At 37.3% G+C, this 26,804-nt stretch overlaps 1 protein-coding gene across 1 annotated transcript in view; it reads left to right on the top strand.

The window, feature by feature from the left end:
- Positions 1 to 22,914, top strand: part of ACYP2 (acylphosphatase 2) — a 53,368-nt gene extending 30,454 nt beyond the window's left edge. Inside the window, exon 4 of the mRNA XM_075147819.1 lies at positions 21,964 to 22,914. Coding sequence (XP_075003920.1) covers positions 21,964 to 22,078 — 115 coding nt within the window. The 3' untranslated portion in view covers positions 22,079 to 22,914. The remainder of the gene's footprint in view (positions 1 to 21,963) is intronic.
- Positions 22,915 to 26,804: the final 3,890 nt, after the last annotated feature.

Below are 26,804 nucleotides of genomic sequence, written 5' to 3'. Positions count from 1 at the left end.
AATTATTTTCATGCTCCTGCCCCTCTTCCTCAAGGCCTTTTCAAAGGCTTTTCAATTCCAGAATTCTGTGATTGAGGGGGAAATGAGATAGCAACGTTTGTGATCCATCTAGCGTATTCATACGCTGAGCATAAGGATGGGGGTGGACAGGCTGTGAGTGTTGCCTCTAAATACCTGGAGTGAGAGAGTACATGCGGATGACATCTCAAACGGCTCCAGCTGCTGCTGTGTAATTCCGCTCTTATTTAGTAGGAGCCTTCTAAACTGTTTTTGGCTGAAGGTGTGCGTTCTGTTAAAAGCTGTTTTCAACACGGACACTAAAGGGCGGCTGCACGGACAAAGGCCATCACACAAATATTAGCAATAGCTGATTGTATTAGTTTCTGGAAAGCATCTAATATCTAAACATATGGGTGTGAAATGAATAGGCTTGAGGAGATTTTGGCAGGGGCCAGAAGAGATATCCTAATATTGTTATAGTAAATGAATCATAAGTGGGTTGGGAGTTGTAGTGCGAATGCACTTCTGTCAGCTTTTTAAGATACTATTTTTTTAGATACTGCTTTTACAAAATTACTGCAGCCAAGAAGGTGCAAATGGGCCTGAAATGACTGCAACTACCAGAAAAATGTGCTTAGGTCCAAAATCTCTGCCAAAGCTACCATGAACTTAGACATAATACTGGTAAGTATAAAAAGGTGACAAACACTTTTGAGATTACATTGCAGGAATGAAAGCATCTTTGACTAAAGATATTTAATAAGCTAAATACTAGGATAATGATGGGTTCAATCCTGAGCAGGATGACTATGAAAAACCTTTTATCTATTTGTTCTACAACACATAGACTGTCTTTCATGGCTATGTGCATTGTGCTAAAGAACATAGTTGTCTAGAGACTACTGACACCACTCCTCATCAGTCTTTGGGCCTACATCACAGAAATGAAGGTATTAAAGATCTTTTTCAGTCATAAACTTTAAAACAACTCATGCAATCATTCTGCCTTTGTCTCTAACTTTTCTACTTCACATTATCCAAGGCTAGAAAAAGAACTTCTGCTTGACCAGCTAGCCTGCGCTCCTCTCCTCAGCCTTCCTGTCTGCGTTTCTTTCCCGATTCTGTCATGGCTTTTAAGATTCACTGGTAACTCTCATTTTTCTCTTTTAGAAATTACGCTTCCTCAGTCACTAGTACAGTGTTTTTGGCTCTGTGTGGCTATTTGAAAAAAAAGATTTAAAGGTGCTTGTATTTGGAGGATTTGGTTCTCTTGTCATTTAAACAAATTCGTATTTTTTTTTTTACTCTTTTTACAATTCATCCTTGTTGATATGCAGTATAGGCTTTGTAGTTCAGTGTTTTCACACTAGATGTCAATCTACTTGCATATGTAGAAGTTATCTGTATTTTGCCTTCTAGATACTTCTTTCACCAACTGCACTAGTAGAATCCTGTTTTCTATCTACTTTGCAGGGAAATTAATGCCATGAGAAAAGGGATTAATTTAAATATCAATTTTCTTTTGGTGGCTAATATTGAAGAACACTTCTTCCAAATAAGATAGCAGTTTGGGGATTGCCAAGTGTAATTAAAATCTTTGATTTCAGTAAAGCTGGTTGACAGCTTTAATTGAAAATGAAATTTCAACAACATGGAAGCAGAAGTTGGAAAGACTTAGGTAGAAATATTTTTCCTAGTTGCTGAACAGCAATTTTGTATATCTATTAAATTTGTTGTTGATAGCTGTTTCTTGCTATTTGAACATTGTAGGTACTGAGTTTAGTAAAAAGGCTGAATATTTGTGTGACTAGTCTCTTGTTGGCTGCGTAAAACTTCTGTTTGCAAGAAGAAATTCTAAGTTCCCGGAAAAGGGAGGCTGCAGAAATATGAATGCTAAGCGAAAGAGAATCACAGATGCGTGCTCATGTCACCCCACCTCTGTTCTGCTTATTCTATTCCTGTACCAGGCAGTGTGTTGAGGCATGTAAGATGAGCCAAATTAAACTTAGTAGGAACACACATCATAACACTGTCTATGAGAGGGGAAACTTGAGTATGAAACATTTGGAAGTCTGAAAATGTTTATAATAAACATACATACAATTAATCTTGTCTACTATCTTGTATAGAAAAATGTATAATTCATAAAAATGCAGAGAAGCTTGTTTCAGTGCTTATTTCTTAATCTCTCTTTTCAAATACCATTCTTGCAAGGTCTTATTGAAATGAGAAGATCTTTGAATTAAAGGAGGAACAGTGATATATTGTGGTGTGCTTGCAAAACACAATACAATTTTAGGCTTACAGTAGCAGATGTGACGAGGCATTTGAAGTCCCTTTAACATGTGATATTCACCTACAAGCCAGGAGATGCAAGTCTTAGCTCACATCTGTACTTATTTAAGGATGAATGTTCTGGATGGAGGTATCTGCAGCTGACTGAGATACTTAACTCCAGAGGAATCCTGAAATTTTTCAGTGATTAATAAGTACTATTTTTGAAGAGGTAGGAGGATTAGGAAGAACAGAAACACTTCAAAAAATCAGTTGTAATAATTTTTATGATATTGTATTGTGCTTCTGCTGTATCTCCTCTTTTTTTCTGTTCTAATTCAAGAAATCATGGGGGGGGGGGGGGGAAGAGCTGTCTGAAATGTTTAATACTGTGTGAAGTCAGGTCCTCAGCATCAACCATTGTACCCTACAAACCTGTTCTTGCTGGTCGATGCTCCTGGCTAATGTAGATGTAACCATGCTGTTTCTAGTTAGCCTGTTTGGTTTAGTACTTCGGTGCCATTTACAAAAGCATTTCCTATCTTGACATCGCAGAGACATTAAGAGGATTGGAAAACCTTTGAGACTAGCAGCAGTACAGGTAGAAGCCTCTGCCTCCCACTGGTTTTTCTACATACCTTAAGATGTAACTTACTCTGAGTAACTGTTTGGAAGTAAATGGAACTAATTGCTGCTATGAATGCTACTGGCAGAATTCAGTGAGCTACACTGAAATTTCTAGTCACAGAGCAAATAATAGTGGTTGTAACAATATAACTCCCTTCGTCATTACGTTAACCTCTTTCATTGTGTTGTAGCTCCAGTTTTATGGCAGACCTCCTCTACCTCTTCTGAAAAAAAAATGGTACATTTTTAGATACCACTAAAATAGCTAATTGCTCTGACAACTTGTGTAATTTTTTTGACAAAGGTAAATGTGATTCAATATGAAACTGTTGCTAATATATTTTGTCATTTTTGCCATCCTGATCCTGGCTGGCTTCCAAAACTAGTTGCTCTTGTAAATGGCTGTGGAGGCTTTCCATGGGCAGGAGGGCCTGTCCGGTGGGCTGGAGCACTCTGGCGTCTCTAAGGTATTGCATACTGTCGCCCTGCACCTGAACTGCCTCTACTGATTGCAGCATGTCTCAGCTTAAACCCCGGAGTTGGAAAGCTTTTTTTTTTTCCCTAGTCAAGCAGTGTCTTAAGCATGTTTTAATTAGTGTCTGTGTAAGATGAACTTAACCCTAGTTGGAAATATTTAAACAAATTATTTCTACCGTGAAGATGTCTTGTGTTATACTCTAATTCTGTCAGATTAAAGCATTCGAACAACAATAATTCTGCCCTTAATATTATGCAGGAGTCTTGTTATAATTTGGGTGTATTATAGTGGTATACCAATGTAGGTAAAATTCTTCTTAAAGGAACATTATATTGGTTTTTGCATGTCCCTACCTGTTTGGATCAGAGTTAACATTTTTGTATGTCTGAATAAATGAATGAAAGTTCACATACTTTTAAGTTTAATATGCTTTATAATTGCATCCTAAGTAATTGCATTAGCTACTGAATTCTTCAAAGCTTTCAGTGCTTCGGGGCAAAAAAAAAAATACCCTATGGGTTTTTTTTTAATTTTTGGAGTAAATATCACTACCTTATCATTAATATAATTATTTTTCAGGATTTTCCTATTTCTTTAAAAATTTAAGAGATTAAAAATTCCAAATATCTCTGAAGAACCAAAGCTGGCCAGTGTTTCTAGTGATTTGGGGATATCCGGTATATCGTTTAGAGATTCCCAGAAGGTGTATGGTAGAATGTGGACTTAGTTATGCTTCATTTATTTTGTGTTATTTCATAGGGGTTAATATCAACTGAAGAGACAATTTTACACACTGAGTCGCTATCGCCATGGAATGAACGGAACAGGGCCATCACTATTCCTCTGTAGCTGACTGATATCAACCCTGTTAAAAACTTTGCTAACCACTGCCGTGCTGAGCTCTTTCTGACTTATGGGGTGAGTGTAGAGTCACTTGGGCCATATTCCCTGGGTACTGCTGATAAAAATAGCTATTCGATGTATGTTATTTTAACATAGATTTGTCTCAAATAAGTATTAAGTGGTGAATATACCTAAAGTAATAATTAATGAAAAATAATTTGCTTTAAAAAAATTCTTTTGATCAGCTGGAATGATTTGTATCCAGATATACATATACAATATAGATGTACATATACAATATATATACAATATAGATGTACATATACAATACAATATACAATACAGATGATTTGTATCCAAATATACATATACAATATAGATGTATCCATCTGTCATGCAGCAGTTTCATTATCTGAAAGAATTTTGCCATCAGGGAAGTGTTTTGTATTCCTTAGCAAACATAGTCTCTTCCAGAATTCACTGAGGTGCCCTGAAGAACAGTAAATAATAAGTCATTGCATGGGACTTGGAATTTTCTTTAAAACTGAATTTACGTTAAAAACATATCAGGAAAGAATGCAATTTGAATGTTACATAGTAACATCATAGAACAGAGATTTAGGTGTGTTTTATCACATTTTACACAAAAATCCCCAGTTTTAAGAGCATGTTACTTTGGAGCAACCTACAAAGTGATTTCTGTAGAAGCATGAGTGATTCTGTTTATATATGTCCTTATTTGAAAGTGTACTTAGTTCTTTGTTTTTCTTGCTTCCACACTTGAGCATGTGCATCACCTGTCACTTGATCTTCCATCATACACTGGAGATGTTCTGTCTCAGGTTTTACCCCTGATGTGAGACTTTATTGTGCATCTTTTATTCCTACCGTCTACAAACTACCCAGCAGCAAAGTAACCTCATCAGGAGTTTTAAGGTGGTGTCCTCATTCTCCATAGACTTTTCTGCCAATGTTCATGCAGATGGTGGTCGTTTTGAGCATAATGGTGAAAACCAGAGGATGTGAATGCTGATGTGTTGTGGGGTGCTGCTGCAATATGTTCTTCTGTCTCTAACTGTGCATATTTAGGCACACTATTACTGTTCATACTTGCTTCTTGCTCTCTTTGCCACATTTAACTCTGCTTAAAACAACTTCCCGTTTTTCCTCTGTCCTTTTTGCTGATGAGTAGTTTTCTTCTGTCTTAAGTACCAATAGTTCTTAAGGAAACATTGTGCCAGCTGCATCTTTGATGTGCTAGCAAGGACCTGTGATTTTTGACTGTCAGAACTTGCTCATGGAGATAATGGCAAGTAATGTTAGTTAGAGCTGTGTTCCCAGCGCTCGAGTTGTGCAATAGAGTGTATATGCAGCAAGGTAGCCTTGATTTGTGAGTAACAGTAATAGAGGTGGAGGAAAAACTGGAGGGACAAAAAGATTTTTCCAGAAATAAATGAATTGGAAAGCTACTCATTACTCTGAATTAAGTGCTCTTTGCATCCCCCTTAGCACCTATGTCTATGTTTGGGTCTAGTGTCCAGCCAGGTTTCTATCTGAATTGTGTGGCTCTTCTATTTAAATGTAGCAACTTTGAACTGTTTATGGTTTGTTAAAACTACAGCCATGTAATTATTTTCGTCCCATGTGCTCATACTAAATGTAACTGTATTAAAACTATACATAGAGATCAAGGCCTGAGTTGTTTATGCATAGTTTTCTGTTCTGGTAATTTGTTCTCCTTAGGGTTTTCCCTGATAAATTTTTTTTTTTCCCCTCCACTGTATTTTTTCTTAATCTTGTAAGTAAGGGTTGTGTACGTGTTTAGGTAAAAAGAAAAGTTTTTATTATCTTCCACTAAGTGCCCTTTGCTTCAGGGTTTTGTCCATTTCCTAGTTGGTATTTGCTGGTCATACCAGTGGTGTACCAACTGTGTATCTGAGAAAAATGCGTGACTTTTTTTTCCCCCGAATAAAATCAATGTTCTGCATTTTGTGAAAGGTAAGAAACTGTCATCCCTTTATCCAGTTCTTGGATGCCATCCAGCCTTTTGATACATCAGTGCTGTGGGTTTTGGAGAAAATCTGCTCTAGCGACTTGGAGTGATCTTTCTCTGTCTCCAGACACAGTGAAGGAGTGGTAGATGGGCCCAGCACTGTAACTGGGGTTTGAATGTGTGGAGAGGAGTCTTAGGGTTTTTTCTCAACCATCAATTACAATTTGATTAGTTGGGCAGGGTTTTTTTGTCTTTGTTTTTATCATTTCATCGCTGCTCTAAGAGCAAGGCAAAGCCCTAGATATTAATATTTAATTAAATACTCTGAATCTCAACTGTAATCACATTGCTTTTTGTCTGGATAAAAAAGTGTTGCCTTTTCAAGTTCATACTGGATTTCTTTGTCTAAGAAGCTAAATCCAGATTTCATAAACTAATATACTTAATCCTTCAGTGAGTAATATTGAGATATGCTTACCAGTTGTTTGGGTATATTTGTAACAGCTCAGGCTCTTAGGTTAAAAATTTTTTATAAGTGAATATCCTGAAGAGGAAACTATTTAGGTGGGTGGTTAGCTCTCATAAACCTTCACTGAACTGATCCTTAACATGCCGTGAAGATGAAGTACTGTTAATAGCTGAAATAAGAAATGGACCCTTCACTATTTATGAATTTTGGGGCTTTGTCTTCCAGTTTTTAGGAAGCTAAGTCATGAAAAATGTCCAATAATTAAAACAGAAATGGGGTGGAAATAATTATTTTAAAGCTGAAATGTGGGGTTTTATCTATTTTGAGGGATTAAAAAATTAAGAAAACACGGTAGTGTTTTTCTACACTGTATCAGAATATATGGATAAATAAGCAAAATTGCACAAAGGAGTAAAAGTTGTTTCTATCCTTAAAGCAAAGGAGAATGAAAGAACACAATGATTTGTACCATAGTAGTAAAAGATCTGTCAATGCTTGAATTTTGAACTCGTTTCCATTGTTTAAGAAAACAAAAAAAAATGTAGGCAAGACTAACATCCTGTATTAAGTTTAAAGCCAAAATGGATGTACTGTTTTAATTAAATAAAAATCCTTTTTGCTTCTTTATATTATAAGAGAAAAAGTTGTTCTCTAGTAAGAGTAGAAATACATTTTTTACTTGCAGGCACCTTCATAATAACTCTTACAGCTCTTATACTTGAAATGCTGTATTTGTGTCATATAACGAAGGAACAGGAGAGTGAAGTTAAACATGGGAACTTTTAACTTGTAATACAGTGTTATTGCTTTATTGGTGCTACACAGTATACACTGAGAATTTCATGGAAGTGCAGGAGAGTTAGACATATGTTTTACTTTAATTTTAATCAAAGTTATGTGGCTAAATTCCCTGCATTGCAATGAAAACTGAGTCAACAACTGTGTACTGGATTGTTTATGGCATTATATGTTTAATTCTTAGAATCAGCATTACAAGTATTCACTGTCTAATGAATTGCTAGCAGAAATCCTTGGTGACTGGATTTTGACATCTATTGACTTCTGAGTACTAGGATTTCCAGTCTTCTGGAGTTGTTTTGTGCTCCTCAATAATATAGCATGTGGTTTGGTATGTGTGTCCAAGGGGAAATGTGCTCTGGTGATTAAGATAGCATTGGTATTTGAGAGTTTGAGGTATGTTTTGTCTGACCCTGATCTTTAAAAATGCAGGTCTTTTGAATTGGAAACCTACATGTATTTGAGAATATAGTCTCTCTAGAAGTGTGACAGTAAAGATCTAGCTCTTTATATATTGTTGTCTACACTATGTATAACAGGTTTTGCCCCATGTAGGATGTATCTATCCCTCTATACAGTACTAGGAGTTGTGTTACTTCCGACATCTTTGCATGTGTGTTTTCTAATGAAAATTCTCAGAGTACTAAGCTACTAATTTCTCCAAATACAGGAGGACGATTCAGTCTGATGACAGAAATGAAAGTTTTACTTTGCACTTCTTGTATTTCTGTAATATGTTGAACGAAACAGCGATCATGCCTGCTTGTTGGAGGTATAAAGGATGAAATTCTAATTCTGTGTCATTGGAAAGACTTAATGGATTTCCGCAGGGTGAGAATTTCACACAATTGAGCTCTTCTCCTACGGAGAATGCCCTGGCATGGCCATCTTCCTTCACTGAAAGAAGCATAGCTCCTGAAAGGAGCGGCAAGTAGTAAAAAGACAAATAAGAGTGCATTATCTTATCTAGGATAGGTGGAGTAGCAGAGGATTTCTACAGAAGTGAAGTTATTCCTAAGTGACATATTGAGGGAAGGAAGGGGGTTGTTCGTGGTGGGTATGCAACCTGTAGGGTTAGGAGAAATGGCAAAATTGAGTATGTTTGTCTAAGACTTATTCAATTGTAATTCGTTCTGCTTATGTGTGCCTGTCCAGCCCAGGTTCAGTTACACCATCACAAGCTACACTTTTCATAGAACTACTGCATTGTTGTTCCGTGTCCAGGAAAAGCTTGTTCAGAGGAGGCAGTGGGCTTTGTATAGTAAGAGGACTTGTAGCTTCTGGTCATGCCTTCTGTTTTCGCCAGATTATCAGTGAATAAGGAAGAAAAGAAGAGTGATCAACTAAGACTATTAAACACTGCTCTGAAAGGTGGGGATTTCTCTACTTCTGCCATAGATTTCCATTGTAGTGCCAGTCAAGTAATTTAGACTAGGCTTTTCATATGTGATCTCTGTTTTTCTCCTTTTACTGGTACCCAGTTTGAGACCCTGGAGTGTGACTTGCAGAAGTGATGTGCACTGAGCTCCTTCTGAATTTGTTACGTCTGTTTGGTGATGAAATTTGTCATATAATCATAAGTATTCTTAAAAATCAGCCCTCGCTTATCTCTGAATGGGCATTTGAATTCCTGAAGGTTTTTAGTGTCTTTATCTGGAGCCAAATCTGTGGTCTAGCCACCTTTTTCATCTGATGTATACTATATCCAGAATTTCATTGCAGCTGTTGTAATGTAAAGTTCATGTTTAACTGATATGATTTATACAAAGTGCTTGGACTATTTTTTCTGGACAACAAAGAAGCTGGAGCATACTCTTTTTATGAAGTGCATAATGACATGAACTGTTCTGACATTAATTTTGCAAAATTATTATTTTAGAACAGCTCCCCCTAATCATACACTGCTGATGTTTGTAAGCTTGCATAACTCTTCCTCCTAAATTATTCGTTTTGTGGTTTTGCTTCTAAGGTCTTGGTGTTGCAAAAAAGGAAAACATCTTTTATTCTCTATGCACTTATAAATGGGCAAACAGACCTTCATGAGCAAATTCAAAGAGCACGAGTGTGTGCCTTTTGAGAGGTTTTATTCTAGGAAACCTGCCAGTCTTCAATGCCAGCATTTCAATTCTCTGCCTTTGGAAATCTTTGTCACTGGAAGCACCCAGTAACTCAAAGTTTATTTTGAAATGAGCTCTTTGAAAAGAGGTATTTTAAATACTTGAGTTATTTCTTCATTTTAAGAAAGTAGTAACTTTGGACTGGAGTCCTGAATCCCCTCTTAATGTGCATGTTAGCACAGTTGAGTTAGGAATGTTGTCGTTAACAAGGAAAGGGCCAAAACCTGCACACAGGTGATCACCACATCATGACCATCACAGGAAACACTCTGAGTCAGGGAAGACATCATGCAGCTCAGCATCTGACTATACCAGTGAATTATCCCAGTTCCATGAATTCTGTTGGAAAGCCCTTTCTGTGGGGTGCATGCAAGCTTTGTAATGGAAACCAAAATTTGTTTCAAAGTGGTGAGTCGTGGCTAGCCTGGTAGCATTCAGTACTCATCCTCTTGTACCTTAATGAGGCGCTGGCAATTAGCTACAAAACCTAAGTTTTGTCAAGCATAATATTAATTAAATATTTGTATGTTACAAACTTCAGTAAAATTAGCTGCTAGTGAAATTACTGGTTTTCTAGGATTTTTTTGTAGTTCTCAATTCCCATTACAAAACCTGCATAGTCCCTGCAGCAGTCTACAGTGTGGAAGTGATCAGAAACAGATCTGTCTGCTTCAACTGTCCAGGCAGAATAAAATTTCAAAAAAGGGGGAAGGGAAAGAAAGAAAATTATGTAAATTACAGAAAACAAATGAGATGTTTGATACTTTGACAGCCCCTGAAGCTTGAGGGAAAGATGAAAAAATGGGAAGACTTATAAGTTTAGGAACATATTTATACTGTGCTAGTAATTCTGTTCTTACCAAGCATTTCGCAAAATATCAAAACCTGTTGTATATTAAGAAATTATAACATATTACTCTTACTCTGCTGTTACAAAGAACCTTTGTGAGAGGCAGTAGTTAGGTGGCAAGGTGGCATTTCCTGAGCAGTGCTCTTAAAAATAAGTAGTTGATATGCTTCATTACATGCATAAAAAAGCAGCTGATTTTACCTAACTCTTACTACTTAATTAAAAAAAGTCTTAGTGTTTCATTATTAAAGCATACATTCTTAGATCATTGCGCATAGTTCTTCTGAAAATGTGTTTTTAAACAATTGAATGGAAACCAAACAAGTTATTTGGACTAGAAAATATTAAAGAGAAACTCAGACTTAGCTAGTTGATACCCATGTCAAAGGAATATGCCGTTATCCTAAAAAAGGGATCGATGTGTTTTCTAAAATGGAAATTCTTTGCAGTGGAGATTGCCCAGCTCACTGTGCATTTAATGAGTTGGAAGAGTGTTTCCTGGGCCTGTAACTGTGTTGACCCAAAACACCTTTTTTCCAGATTTGCCTCCTGATGCACCTTTCTGTTCTGGCACCTTACATCACATGAAGCATAGGGGACAAAATTAAAAATTTGATTGTGCAAGACAAGATGCTCATTAATAGTTAACAATGCCTGTTTGGAAGGAATACTTGAAAATAGTATGGACCAATCATCTTCCAAAGATGGTTTCCTTGGTTTGGGTTTTTTTAGATGTTTATTTCTTACAAGTAGTCATAGATCTTTGTTTAAATTTTGTGAAAACAGGTCAAGTCTATCCCACTGTCCTCATTAGAAGTGTTACTGTTGACTTTAGTAAAAATAAGATGCTGTCTTCAGTAGAACTCTGCTTTTATTCTAGTTTTTGAAGTCTGAAGCTCTCAATACCAAAAAAATATACTGCTAAAGGGCAGATTCTAATGAGTCAGCAGGAAGATGTCCAAAACTAGTGGAAAGTTTAGGAGGAAGGATCAAAGATCAAGACCATTATCCTCATTAAAAAAAAAAAAAAAAAAAAAATTCAGTAAAACTGCTGGATTGCTTTCTGTAAGTGGTAACTTTAAGTAGCGTGTACCATAGTTGCCTTGAGAAGGTGATAGTTCAGGATTTCCAGTCTGGGTTTATTTTTGTAGGAAAAAAGTTTTTTTTCCTAGAAAAAGAAATCTCTATTTCCTGATTCATTTTATCACTGTGGCAAATAAACAGGAAAACATTTTTTTAGAGAAATAGTCTATTATAAAGATATGATGTAGTACAGCAGGGGAACCACTGAATAGCAAAGAACATGTATCAGATCATATTTCAATAAATATTAAAAGCCTTGTTTAAAATAACAATTTTTTTTTTTTACAGAAGGAAACATTGAACCAAAATATGTGTTCATGCTTTGATAGCTTCCTTAAATAGCTTGGACCTTTAAGTGTGTTTATTTCTACTAAGTGAGTATATCCATAATGACAGTTTATAGACCACAGGAATGGACTTTGCCATAGGCGTGCTGCAGCACTGTTGCTGCTCACATGAATAGGTCTTTTTTGTTTTCTATCGAGCTTCTCATGATAGTGATGGAAAGTATAAAGCCTAACAGTTAGAGATGTTACAAAGCAGACTTGAATAACGTAGATATGTAGGAAATCAAGCAGTTTAGAGTTGAGACTTACTTTTGTTATCTCTCATTCAAGATCTCAGCTGGTATATCCAAGATACCTCCTACCAGAAGTTTGGGATCATGGCTTGAAAGGCTTCTTCAGATGATGTATTTAATACCTACCCACAAAGATAGCCTGTGTCATCTTATGGACTTAAAACCAAAGTGCCCACAAGTGATACGATAAATTTATGGAACTTAAAAAGCCAGTAGAGAAAACCAATCTGTATTAGGTGTTTCAAGAATGGTATTTTTTAACGTATATGCAGTCATAAGAAAAACATCGTAAAGAAGTAATATGTTAAAGAATGAAAATAAATTTCTTACTGTAAATGAAATACAATTCTTTGGGATGTGACAATGCAGAAAGACGTAGTCACTTCCGTAAGGTCTGTCTGCCCTTCCATGGCAGAGCTTGGCACATCTCGGTTTTGTCTCCTCTGCTGCCTTAGGCTGGCTGTGTCTGGAGATTTACCTCAAGGCAGAGGAGGCAGGCCAGTCTTTGGGAGGTATATGACTGTTTTTAAATGCAAGATCTATTTCTGTTATTTATGGAAACAACAAATAATACATATCAACAAATCCTAGTTCTTGGTAACAAATCTAATCAATTGCAAGGGGGATTTTCTTTCCAGGGAATATTACATACACATCTTGTACACCATGGGTACAGTGTTACATTCCTTGTAAACATACCATGCTGGGTTCACCTCAAGAGCATGTTCTGGTGTGCTGGAAACCACAAATTGCTCTTGTCGAATAAAGAACATAATAGCTGTAACATATCCTTATGTTAATCTTTTGCTTCCTCCTTATTATAGTTATATTTATAATGCAAAAAAATACAGCACTATAAAAGTAAGTCTTGACAAAGCCCAAATTTTCTCATTGTGTAACATTTAAGCAGACTATTAGCTAGTATAATCCACTTGGTGTTTTTCTAAACAGTTGTGCTCTCTAATATAACATCATTAAAATATTTTCCTGATCTTTGAATTCATATACTAAAATGTCTACTATTTTATATCACAGTTGCTTTAAAAAAAGCTCCTTGAGATTGCAGGTTAAAAAGATGTTTCAAAGCTGCTTCCTTTGAAAGTGTGCAATTTAAATTACCAAATTAAATCACGTAATGTAAAGTCAGTGGAAAAAACAGAGCTGAGCTAGCTGAATGCTTAAAATTTCAAAACACTTTTGCAAGCTATAGATAAAAAGAAGAATAAATTTCTCAGTTGTTACATACTTTTCTGTCAACAGCATCCACTTCTACAGGGGCTAGACACTGTGTTGCAGTTATCTTTTCTTTAAAGGTAATTGGTAAGTCCTAACGTGCATTAATCAGTTGGCCTATAATAGTAAGAAGAAAACGTATGTGAAATACCAACATATTTAAAGTAAGTATTTCAGCTTAAAATTGTTTTGGCGGAGATTTTTGTGACAATCTGAGGGGTGGGTTCTGTTTTTACTACAAAAATGGGCAGGCAAATGTTTTGTACGTATGAAAGCAATTGTACACGCACTTCAGCATGCAGAACAGCTGGACAACCAGCTACCTAACCTGGCTCACATGTGTGGATGCTTGTATAAGGTACTTTGATAGAAACAGTCACTCATGTTTTGAGGTAAGCTAACCTGTTAGCTCCTGAAGTATTCAAACAGTGGTATTCTAGGGACAGGTAAATTCGTGTACCGTCACTGCAATGCTGGAAATAATAAATAGTCTCACTCAGACTAGCTCAGTGCTCTATAACATGATGCTTTAAAAATTGTGATGCTTCCCCTTTAAGATCTCCTTTTTTTTAAATTGGAAAGGGCCAGTTTGCAACTTCTTGGTGAGTCTTTCTGGTTTTTTCAGTCTTAGCTATCCTAAGTACTTGTAAAGTAAGGGAAACTTTTGAGGAAAATAGCAAGAATCCCAGTGGTGCTTGAAGGAATTCACTGTGTTTTGGTCTGGCATTATTTTTAGTTCTTGCATAATAAATAAATCTGTGTTTTTCTGTGTAAATCTGTCTTCTGAGAATTACATAGAGAATACAGCAAGCGTGGTAATGGGGAGGGTTGGTCCTCATATGGCTTTTATGTCTGTCTCTCTTGCTGAACCTCATTACCAGAGAACAGAAAAGTGTAGTCTTTCAAATTCTTGATTGCATTTGTCATCTGCAGTTTTCCATCTTATTTGAACACTTTCCTGGACTGTGGATGCGTGTTGGTTTGATAGGAATTCTCCAATGGGATGGCTGTAACTGGGCTCCCTTTACTGCAGTGGCTGTTTTGTTTTTACCGGGCTGTGTAATGAAATGGATTTTATGTAAAACTGAATTGGTCAGAGTGATGATTCATTATGGTCTTCCAATAGGGTTGCTTTGAAATGGCCAAGGTAAGGGTTTAATTAACATTTTTAGGTATACAGTTGATGGTCAGAAGCAATAGTACTTTATTCTTTGTTCAACTCTATAATACAGCCATTTGTTTTAAATATGGTTTATGAGGGTGATCGGTGCTTATCAGTTTCTAAGCATTAGAACTCGCTTTTTTTTCTCCAAGCCTGAACTGGTACACTAACAGCAACAGTTCCTCCTCGTTTTAAGCTTCCTGTGGCCTTTGATTTAATAGATGTGGAATGAGAAATAACTTTCAATTGCATTCTGTGCAATGGAGTGGGGTTAGCCAAAATTCCTAGTCTGCCTTGTGAGCCAAATTGTACCCTGTAGAGGCAGACATATTACAAGGAAAAAATACAATAGGCCTTTTCGCTGCTTCTGGCTCTCTGGTACGATAACTGCTTTGGGAAGATAGGACACAAGCTTAACAGGAAATTCTCTTTTGTCTTGTACTTTCTGTACGTCAGTGTGGACATAAAAGCTTTTTTGGGTTACTGAGATGGCTGAATTTGGTTTTACTTTTCATTTACTTCTTCACTCTTCCTTGTTGGAACAAATTTCTGCAACATTGCTTAGTTTCTTCTGGTAAGATCTATGAAAGAGATCTATGAAAGAAGCCAAATGTGACTTGCCTAACATGGCTTAAACAAAGAGGTATTGCATTCTGATAACTTTTTTTTAAAAATACACTACTTAGACAGTATGTTTAAGTTAAATCATTAAATTCTACTTGAAGTTTACCAAAATGATTAATAGGAAAATCCACAACAGACCTTTGCATTGCATACAAGAAAAAACAACTTCAGACTTGGTTTCATTCATTCTGGGATAATTCTTCCTCTTCATATTAAGAGGTAAAGACATTTAACATAGATCAGATACGAATAACAAAGGAAATTTGAGGTACATGCAGTCAAATTCTGTGCTAATGGAAACTAGTAATGATCATATTTACATTAAACTCTTGCTAATAAAACATACACAATATGTGATTAACATACAGCCATTTTTCTCAGGTTTATAAATAGAAATGTGACTTCAAGATATGTAATTGAAGCTTATTCGGCATTATCGCACCTAATTCGTATCTTTAATATATCGCATTCTGCTGATGTGCCCTTGCTGTTGACATTACTTTCAAATAGTACCTCAAAGAAAAGCTCATCATGTATTCTCTAGAGAAATGCTGGCCTTGAGTGCAGTAGGGTTTGACAGAAAAGGAAGAAATACAAAGAAATTAACAACATTCATCTGACAGCTGTGTTTAAAAATACAAAGTCAAACACTAGTTTTGATTAAGTATCTCTTTCTCCCCTTTCTAAAACAGTTACAGAACTTCTGCTAAATATCCAAAGGGCCAAGAAATTCCTGTTGTCGGGATGCCCAGAGCAGCTAGTGAAGAGGCAGCAGCAGCGCAGCCTTCCCCACCCCTACAGGCTCCAGCTCTGTTCTGGGGCACTGTGCCTTTGCCTGAGCAGGTTGCTTCATTTCTAGCCTGTCTCCTTAGACTATTGATGGCTTTCTCTTTTTTGTTTTAATCCTCTGAAGTAACCTCTCACTTGGCTTTGACTTGGTGGACGGTAGTGGTGTCCTCTTGATAAATGTGTTAAAATGCCCCTCCCTTGCACTTTGCCTTGTTCTCCCTCTACTACTTCCCCCTTCCTTTTGCAGGTACGTATATGCAAACGGCGTGGACATGCAATGAAGTGCAGACATTTGATCCTGACCTAGTGTGGGCTGCTGCCAGCAGTGGTTTTGGTGGTGTATCAGGCAGTAGGTGCACCAGTTTAAAAACCACCCGATACCTTTTGCCTGAGGAGGCGCAGCAGTTTCCATGGCAATGCAGAGCCCCCTTGAGCAGAGCTCTGGAGGCAGCTGCATTTTGGGTCAGGTGGCTTCAGGTTTTTACCTCAAGCTAGTTTTGAGCCTAGTTTTGAGAGCTAAAAAAATTACTAGGAACAGAGGATGAAGGCCAGTAGGAGAAATTTGACTGTACATATTGCTTGAGTTCTCTTGACTTTATCCTGCACCAAAATATTAGTAATTCTTCCCAGGGTTCTCCCCAGGATCTCATGTATTTTCTTCAGAACCTGTTTTCTCCACCTTACTAAGGCATTGATTACTTTTGCTAAAGTTAAAATGCTAAATGTTGTTTTTTTTCAGGCCACACTATGATTCAAATCATGTCAAACAAAACTATTTTCAAACACTTTTGTTACCAAGGTTTTTATCCTTCCTGCTAGTTTTTCCACAACACTACTGAACCCTATAAATCTTATTTCCAGATTCCCGTTTAACTGTTAGGCTCCTGCGGCAGGGGCAGAGGTGTACGGACAATGCAGTGGCTCCACAGTAAGCTGTGAGATGTCTTTACTATACAGGCTACTAGAAGCTTTACCTAGACGTGAATTTCAAGTTTATAGAAACAAAGGTTTTAAGTAAAATGTTCCTAGCCCTTATGATTGTAGAGAAAAGCTTGAAAACCATGGCTAAAGTTCTTCCCAAAAGCTCAGAAGCCAGACAGCAATGAAAAAGAATTCCACATTTCTTTTGCAAACATTTAAATATCAGGATTTATGAAAACTTGACAGTACTGTTTCAGAATACAACAACATTTTGGAGGTATTTTATAAATATTTGCAATCCTAGTCTATCCATTGTCACAGATGTAAATACAATCTTCAAAAAGCAACATTCTCTCCGGTATTTTATCCCAAACAAAGGAAAATAAAGTGTAAACAAGCCAGTGCCTTTATTTTTCTCTCCCTCTAAATAAAAGCGCACATTTATCTTGTTCCACTGTAAGTGACACTGTGGTTAAGGTGAAGAGAAACAAACATACTCCTAAGCTGTGCCTTGCTCACCAAGTATTAATGCCATAGGGAATTTTCAGGCCCATTTCTAGCACTATAGACTGTGAATTGCTCCAATCCCAGGATAAAATAGTTTGGCTTTTTGCATGCAATAAATGAACTACTGTGGAAGCATCCTATGTACGTTGATGGTTTCATATAGTCTAGCACAGGAAAAATGCGTTGTTCATTCACGTGCTTGTTTGGCATGCCTGCTGTGTAAAGGTGTAGAAAGGCCTATTTCTTCCTGCATTAAAGTTACTTTCTCCTTATCAAAGTAGGCAAAGATTTCAGTCAGAGAATAATGCCAATCAAGCCATTTATTTTAGAGAAATCTGTTTTATAGCATAGATTTCAGTTTTTTTAAAAAAAAAATCTTATTCAGGGAAACCATAAAGTTACTCTACTGCCTGTAGTATTCAAAGCCTGGTGGTTTTTAGGGCTGTGCTAGTACTACCGTGTATTGCAGAGGCAAGGCTCCTTAAATAACATTTCCGGAGAACTCTCCAGATTTGACCTGGTCAGGCTTCATTCTGACAAGTTAGCAGGTAGGCATGTGTGCCTCAGCTTGCAAGAAAGATGCCTGCTTGGAATACTGTACACAGCTGGGCAACTTCTGCGAGCACCTGGATTGGGATGGTGCAAACCCAGCTCTTCAGATGTTGTTTTCCAATACTATGTTGAATGGAAAGAGCCCGGTTGCCTAGGTAACAAGCCAGAGTCACTTAGCAAGGTTCGTTTTAGTTAATGAAATGATGAAAGGAAAAGAACGATGGATCCAAGTGTTCTAAACTCCTAGGAGTAAGGCACCGTGAATATGGGGAGAGAGAAAGCGTGCGTTTCAGTTCTGCTGGGAGGCTGTTTCAGGCAAGCTGTCCTAACGGGGCTGAGGAAGTAAAATACAGAAGGGTGAGAAAATCAATGTGTTCCGAGAGGCGCCAGTAACAATGCCTGGAGCATTGGGTGTGCTTGGGAATGTTGTTTAGGTTAGTTCGGGGGTATTTTTGTGAGCAGCCCTGCCCAGATGTGGCAGTTGGTCTGGACGGGGCCTGGCTGCAGGGGACAGCGGGGGGTGAGGGATGGTTACTGGCTGTGAGGCTGCAGAGGAGCTTCCAGAAGGAGGAGGGCGGCCCACGCTGGCAGTAGCCAATCGTCAGGTGCCGCCTGTCTGAATGAACCAATCAGGTGTTCTCAGCCCTGTGGCAGAGGGCGGGAGGGGGGCGCTAGGAATGCTGCACACCCTGAGGAGAGACCCGAGGGCGCTGGCCTGCCGGGCTCCTGCCCTGGACAGGCAGGTGTGCAACTGGTAAATCTGTGACTAAAGTGTATCCGAGTTGATCTAGTCCTCATGCTGCCGGTTTGGTTTTGAACAGTGAGATCGGAGCATGGCCAAGAGCGGTTGCATGGACATGCAGTACTTCAGAAACAAAACACGGTAGGAAATGGTTATTTGGAGAGCTAATCTCCAGACTCATTGAAGCAGTGTAGCTTTAGAAATACATCCTTTCAAATTGAAGAGTAAGCTATAGACTGTCCTGTCGCAGACTAGTTTAAAGGAATGTCCTTATTTGATTCAGCCCTACCCCATGTGACAGGCGAGGTGGAGGCTGTCTTTCTCACTCCTGAAGAGAAGTGGGTAGCAGCAGTGAATTTTAAAGTGGATGCTGTAAATGGCAAGCTAGAACTCCAAATGCTAGTAATTGTAGCAAATCTCTTGCACGCATTGGGTGATCTGAAATTCAGGGCACATGTGAAAGAAAATTAAGAAGGCTGAGTGAAGCAAGAGGAGGATACAGAACTTTTTCCTAACTCAGGTCTATTGATCTGGATACTAATGAAAATTAAAACCATTTAAAAAATACTACTCTTACCGAAGATATTGGAGATGACATTTTCTACTCTCTAGATAAATGAGGAAACAACTATAACTGTGTACTACTTTTAGCAAATACGGATTTCCTTCTTTCTTAGCTTGTGAAAAATGTGCTGCTTCATAGTGTTCAGTGAATGGTCTGCACTTGGGCGAAGTGAGGGAAGATCAGTGAAGAAAGTCCTATTGCAAAGTATTAGCATTTGAATGAAGAACTGAGCCCCTATAGTCATGCAAATCCCAGGTAGGGAGCAGTTCTGTAACACATCCTTCCCTACCTCTTGCATTAAATAAGGAGTAAAATACATGCATCCTATAAAGAGTTTCCTTGGAGCTGGATTGTTTTAATTGGATTTTCATAATTTGTACTTTATTCTTATATGGAGCTGACAATGAATAAAGTTTGCTCTGTGCGAAGTTTGCAGAGTTACTTTCTTCATACAGTGGAACTTGGGGATTGGAAGCAGCCATGGATGAATTTTGGTCTTATGTACAGGGCAAGGAATATATTTCTTTTAGTTTTGTCTAGGACAAGCTTACCTTTAAAATGAGAAGGAAAAAAAAAGGAAGAAAGTCTGTTCACTTGTGGTTATCACATCAGTCTTGTAAAATAGTACAGATTTTTTTTAAGTAATTCAGTATTTCAGATACATTTCTTTTTTCTCACTCAAGGACATCCAACTATTAGGGACTTTTCTGCTAAATAAACAAGGGGCTTTTCAGATTTTTCATAGTATGGAGCAAAATGGACTGGTCTATAACTAGGCTTCTCTCCTTCTGTTGAAATACCTGGTCTGCCTTTAGGGCTCCAGTGGAGAGTAGAAAGTTGGATTCTCCTATTTCACTCAGGTACTCCTATTCCTGTGTTGTACTCCTTACTGGAAAGGCTTCATCATCTAAAACAGACAAGAAGGGAGGCTGTTCACAACATGAAGCAAAGAACAAGAGGTGAAGATGTGTAAACATCTGACAGAAATATTTATTAATTTTAATTGCTGGTTGCTAAATTAAGACTTGTCACACTTTGAACATGAGATATCCGTATCTGGTTTGTGTTTTCTAGACAGTCTTTCCATATAGAGCTTCTATTTTAGTCAATTAGGAAAGAGCTCTTCGGCACTGCAAGTCCATAATCCACCAAGCATACTCCTAGGGTTATATTTCAAAATGTATGAGTAGTAGGACTACCTGCTTTCTAATAAAGTATTAAGGCTGTATATTTCTTCATAATGAAGAGGCTGTGCGCAGAGTTTCAAGAATGAGGTTAGTTGTGTAGGTCCTAAATACAGGTTTGGAACTGCTGGTTCTAGTGATGAGACCAATCTTATGAAGGACTAGCACAGTTTGGAGAAAATGAGCTGGTTATCAGGGACAAGTAAGACATTTGAGATGTTTTGCAGTGTTATGTTTTGTAAAAAAAAAAAACCAAAACAAAACAACAAAAAAAAAAACAAAACCAAAACAAAAAAACCCACCACCCTCTTGTTGCATAGGGTCTTTAATAAGATACATTTCTGTACCTCAGGTGTGTTTTATTTACTGGCTCAAGATAAGCAATCTCTATGCACAATTTTCATTGTAAAGATATCAAAATTAAGTCTCGCTGCAAGAAAATTATATTTTATAATTCTCAGTGTGATTTTTTTCAATGGCTTAATTAACATACTTAAGACATAACTTTTATGGTCTTCAAATTGGAATTTAAATGAAAAATGATATTTTTTAATACTAATCACAGTTATGTGTATACGAGTTTATGCATCATTAAAGTTATAAAAAGTAATTGTGTGGAAATATATTTCCCCTTAAATATACCACACTAAAATACTTTCTCTTTCCTATTTCTGAGACTAGTATAACAGAAAATACTGAGAAAGTATTTTTTTGTAAATAAATCTCTCTGAAAGCAGTGTCATCTGCTGCACTTCAAGTGTTTGTGCACCTCCTTTTATCACACAATGGTTGATCAGTACTGTGAATTAGCAAATTACTGCAGGATGGGAATATAGTGGGTGTGTGTGTAGGAGCAGCCATTGCACTGTCAGCTTCCAGCCTCGATTACCTTATGGTAATTTGTGTTCAATACTATTTTCTAGTCTGCTGTGGAAGAAGGCAAGCACCAGCATAATTAGAGATTGGATCGTAATGCAAATACATGCAAAATCACCACTCAAGAATTAAGAATGCCTGTATAAAATTTAGTACTTACTATTATAACTTAGTATTGCTTTGTGATATCATTTAATTTGTTTGCTATATGTCTTTTTGCTGGTTTTGAACTTAATAATTTTCATTTCAGTTTCCATTTCTTTTAGTTGTCAGAAAAGGGTAAACTGGCTGTTCGAATTCTTTTTTCATAATATTTTTCAATTATGAATGGTTTTTAAGTCTTTGCTAAATGTACAGTATTGAATCTGCAAAGGTAATATATACCTATTTTAATGCTATTAATAAGTGATTATTACAGTAAATCTGCTTCAGCCTTTTGTCAGATGTATTTTTATGCAATATTTGGTAATACTTTTTGAAATACTGATACCTTTTAAATAGTTTGGTTTGCTTTTAAAGGAGAAAGGGAGGGAAAACAGAAAAGAACTAAACATATTTGGGGTAATTTCCTCATTGAAAGACTGCTTCTTATGGCTCTTAAAGAGAAGAAAAAAAAAGGGGGAGAAAGCATGATAGGAGAATAAACCCCACATGTGCAGTTCTTTGTATGCTAACCCTCTCTTATTTTTCTTGCAGGAAGTCCTGGCTGAGTAAAGTTGGAAGCCCAAGTTCTCGCATAGATCGAACAAGTTTTTCCAATGAAAAGGAGATTTCCAAGCTTGACTTCTCAGGATTTAGCACTAGATACTAATAGAAGAAAACATCACTAAGCACAAAACTATGACATTTCCGCTGCATGATATTTTCTGTGCCTCCATAAAATGTCACAAGAGCATTTGGATGCTTTCTATACTAGAGATAAATATAAATGGTCCCTGTTCCCATGAAGTAAGAATTCTTAGTTGCTGTATTAGACATTTTACACTATGAATGTCAATATCTAGTATCTAAAATCCCAGTATCTAATTTGTTGCTTCTTGAAAGCTAGATAAATGGTTAAAAGTGTCAGTGATTATTTGTGCACAGTGAGATTTGTTATATATAACCATATGGAACCTAATCTTTACACTGTGATTCATATTTTAGGTGCAAAATAATAAATTTATGTTCTACTGTTTGTAATCTCACCAAAAATACTTAACTACAGAACTGGAACACTGAGAGATCTGTTTTAACAGCTCTGTATTATAGATGATGTTATTTATGATAATTAGTTAAGATATAGTGGTAATTTAAAATAAATGTATGTGGCCTCAAACTAAGATTATCTAACCAGCTCTGGTTTAAAATTCTCTATAATAATGCAGATAAGTCTTGGAACAAGATAATGAAATGTGTGGCCTCTCACTGCTTTTTCCTTGTCTACCTACAGCTTACATCTATATGATGTTTTTGCTTTTTTGATGTTCTTACTAAAACTGAAGATTTCGGTTATTTTCCTTATGGATCTGTATTTATTCCTTAGTTAAGAATGCATGTTGGAACCTGATTCAACGTGATGCACCCATGTACATCATATCAAGAACATGAAAGGTCCTGAGAAACTTGAGTTATGTGCTTGCAATAAATACTGGATAAGTCTTTGCAGTATTGGATCTAATTCTCATGTACGGTGCTCTTTTCACAGGCACCGAGGAGTCTGTCAGGGCTGGAACAACAGACCTATATCCTCACTTCTAAAGTACTTCTGTGTCAGGATTAGTACATACTGGAAGACTTTGGTTAGATCTCTATATCCAAGCGGGCACCTGCATGATCTGGCAGTACTCTTAGTTAACAAGATTGGTGCGACCGTGCTATGATGGAGGCTGAAGCTGTAAGTCCCTGAGAAGTATATAGTACATAAAGCGCAGTAAAACTGCAGTCACCTGGCCTCGGGCTGGCTCTGAGCACGGGCAGAGCCTGCTGTTGTCTGCCTGGGCTGCATCCTCTAAGATGCCCTTCATGAGGATACTTAAGCTGGTATTTCCACTGGCTGGTCTGTACCTCATCTAAGGGTAGATAGCATCAATTTAGGCAACATCCTCAAATTTGTGGTTCTCTTTTTTTTTTTTTTTTTCTTTCGGGAAAGGACATTTCATAATTTAAGCATTGCATTTTTTTCATCTGTGCAGAGCAAGGTGTGCATAGAAGGGTGTTTCTACTGACTAGTAGATTTATTTTCACTGGGCCTTTGTGCATTAAGCAGTAAAATCTCCTTTCTAGAAGGAGATATTTATAAATTGTTGTAGTTCAAACCATGCTTGACTTCTGTGATTATACACAAGCATCCTTTGTTGAAGTCATTGTCAATAATTGTTGTTCAACTCAAATGGTAAATGGCAAAGTTCAAGTATAGCGGCAGCTCAATAGTTGTTATATCCTCTCTGAAAATTGTATCCTGCTGAACATGAGTAACTTACATTTTCCTTGAAGCTACCTGGCACAAGATACCCCCTCAGTCAAAGGCATTTCCAGCCAAGTTGCTTTGCTCATATTTTGAGCAACAATGATAGAGGAAGGCAGAAAATAAATAGGATATTAGATACACAGGAAGATGAGCCAAAATGAAATTGTTGTTTTGATGTGTTGGCATGAGTAGAGCTGCATGCTCACAAGGACTCGGTAATTTTACCCTAATTCCACTAGAAATGCAAGGGTTGAGGAGGGTGAAGCAGCCATTTAAAGTGCTCACTTTTGGGGGGAGAAAATGTGCAGGTAGAGAACTTTGAGAAAGTTGAAAGGTGAAGAAATCTGTATGTAACTCTCTCACATATTGAAAACCAAAAAAAATATTTGAAGTCTTGATATGAGCACTACACCAAGGATTTTAGAATGCTTTTTGTAACCAAGAAGTATTTTGGCAGAAGTTATTTCTAATGGTTATTCTAATGGTATTAAGCAAATATAATTCCTGTAATCTGCAGCCTATATACTGTAGGCCAGATCTCTTGTTAAGTCTGTGTCACAAGGGTTTTTTTCTATGTCTGTGTAATAACACTCGGCTTCTGCTTTTGTGCTCGTTTTGAACCTATCTGATGAAAAGGTTGATTCTGGAATACGTCTGTACCCTTCCTCTTTGTTTGTGGGTCAGCAATACTGATGTTTTCTGTTTTCAACATCCACTTCCCTCACATCAGTGATATGACAAGAGGCAAAAAATACGTGCAAGTTCTCTAGTGAGTTTAGCTCTGAATGTTTTTGACATTCAAAACTAAAATACATGTACTTTGTGTTGTGCCATAATGTATTTAACAGTTTTCTGACAGTGCTAAATAAATTGCACATAATACGCTTTTCATTCTTAGAAGTTAAGATTTTGCTGAGCAAATAAGCATTACAGGTGTGTCTATTTCCCAGAAACCCTGGGCAGGGTTTTCAGAGGAAGAAGAAGAGGGAATAAATATCACATTCCACACCTTCAAAGTTTTGGGAAGTCTTATAGCCAGTTATACTTCTGGAGTACACCCATGTAGAGTTTTCTGAAGTGAATGGAGTTCCAAGGGGCAAAGGGATCTCTTCCATTATACTTCCTCATTCTAGCTGAAGGTAGAGGCCCAAGAGGGTGATAAGGGTAATAATATAACACAGAAAAAAATGTATGTCCCTGCGAATTCAGGGGTTACTGAGGCCAAAGCCCATCTGCTATCAAGTTGAGGAATTAATACTTGACTTACTGAGTGCTGCTGGCATCCTGATGCATGGCCATGGGGAAATGCCCTTACAGACATTTTAGGCTCTTTTTACATTGCATTGAAATCAAACTTTAATGCATCATATCTGTTCTTAACTGTTGTTGCTTAGCCATGTTTTATTCATGCAAATGCCTGCAGTACAGTTAGTATTTGTTGAGGCATACAGCTAGCTTGAGAAGTAACTTGTTTTATGCACAGGGAAATGCTTGATTTGCACAAAGCGGCTCCTGCCTTACTTGTTGGTAAATACAAGTTTGTAGGACTCTTGCCCAGGTGGTCATTGGCAATAAGCAAATAAGTCTGCATCTCCTTGGGGATATGCTGCACACAAAATGGAGGCTTGTACTGACTGCAAGAAAGAGAATAGATTGAAGTTTGTAAGTAGCTTACATGTTGTCAAAAGCACGTTGAAAAGAAGTAGTCTAGAAGACAGCGTGTCATTGTTGCTCTCCTGAAAAGGCTATTATAAGTGAACAGATATCAGTTTGTTTTTTATAACTTGGGTGATTTTTTCCAAAACAGATACTCGGAGACTGTTCAAAGTAACTTCTGTTCTCTGTCTGAAAGATCCTTCAGATCGAGGCAGGATGCAGTCCTGCAGTCCGAGCAGGTCAAGGCTTAAGAGTGAGCCTGTGGCATGGCAGGAGATGGTGGTAACTTCTGTCTGTCAGCTTCCTGGGTAGGCTAGTGAGGCTGGCCTGTGTGCTGGTGAATTCAGGGGTTCTGAAGCTGGGTGAAGAGCTTGTCAGAGGGATTGGATGAGTCTGGGCAAGACGCCTTCACATTTGGGGAGATTTGAGCCCTCTGTAGAACTTGGTTGCTTGGAAGTATTTTTCCATGCTGCAAGTCACATGTTGCTGTGTTACTGCAACTAATGAAGTGTTGTCTTCCACTGCATGCATTAATCTTCTCATTTTATTTAATCCTCAGATTCTGTTAAAGTATCATGAGTCCAAAATAATTTGATTTGTGGAAACACTGTGTGCAGAACATCAGAGCAGTATCTTTAGCTTTAATGAAAACAACATTCATTCTGAGGAGCCAAAGAATTCCAATGGTAAGATTAAAAAAAAAAAGGCAAGAACAGTTGGCTAATTGGATACCAAAACTAAGTTGACACCTCTTTCCTTTTTTACTACATACTAATATCGCTCAGTTATTAGTAGATATCCTTTAATTTTATTTTGACTTATTTTTTAAAAATGCAATGCAGCAAGAAGGAATGATGTGTGGCCCAGCTCATTCTTGCTGTAAGTGGAAATAGTTCCCACCTGTCTAAAAAAGGGTTGAGACTTCTTAAAGTCTGTTCCCACTTTTTCCAAGTTATTTGTGAATTCTGGACAATGCTGATTTTTTTGAAGGAAAATTTTGTGCCTGACTTGTATTCTACCGTACTTTAAGAAAGTTCACATCATTAAACCTTAAGACCAGATATGTTAATTAAAATTGGAGCTTAACTCCTAAATGGCCAGGCAATTTCAAAAATTTATGGGTTTGTTTACATTTGATTAAAGAATAAAAATATTAAATCTTTTTTAAGCAGTGAACAGATTGAGAGCATTCTGCCTCATCAGGAATGATGTAATCTTGTATTATGCTATTTACTCTCAATACTTACAATGTTGTAATGCAGAATAGGAATGTTCTATACCTACTCATTCTTGAGCCTTCATACAGAGAAAAGCATGATGGTATCTCCTGCCATACTTTCTCTTATGTGACACCAATCTGTCACTTTTTATTTTCTTGATATCCTCTGGAGCTGCCTTTCTTGGCTTGCTTTCTTCTTGGAGAACTGTATGC

The sequence above is a fragment of the Calonectris borealis genome, chromosome 3 (assembly GCF_964195595.1).
Source record: "Calonectris borealis chromosome 3, bCalBor7.hap1.2, whole genome shotgun sequence".
Taxonomy (NCBI): Eukaryota; Metazoa; Chordata; class Aves; order Procellariiformes; family Procellariidae; genus Calonectris; species Calonectris borealis.
This window is presented reverse-complemented; position numbering and strand designations above follow the sequence as displayed.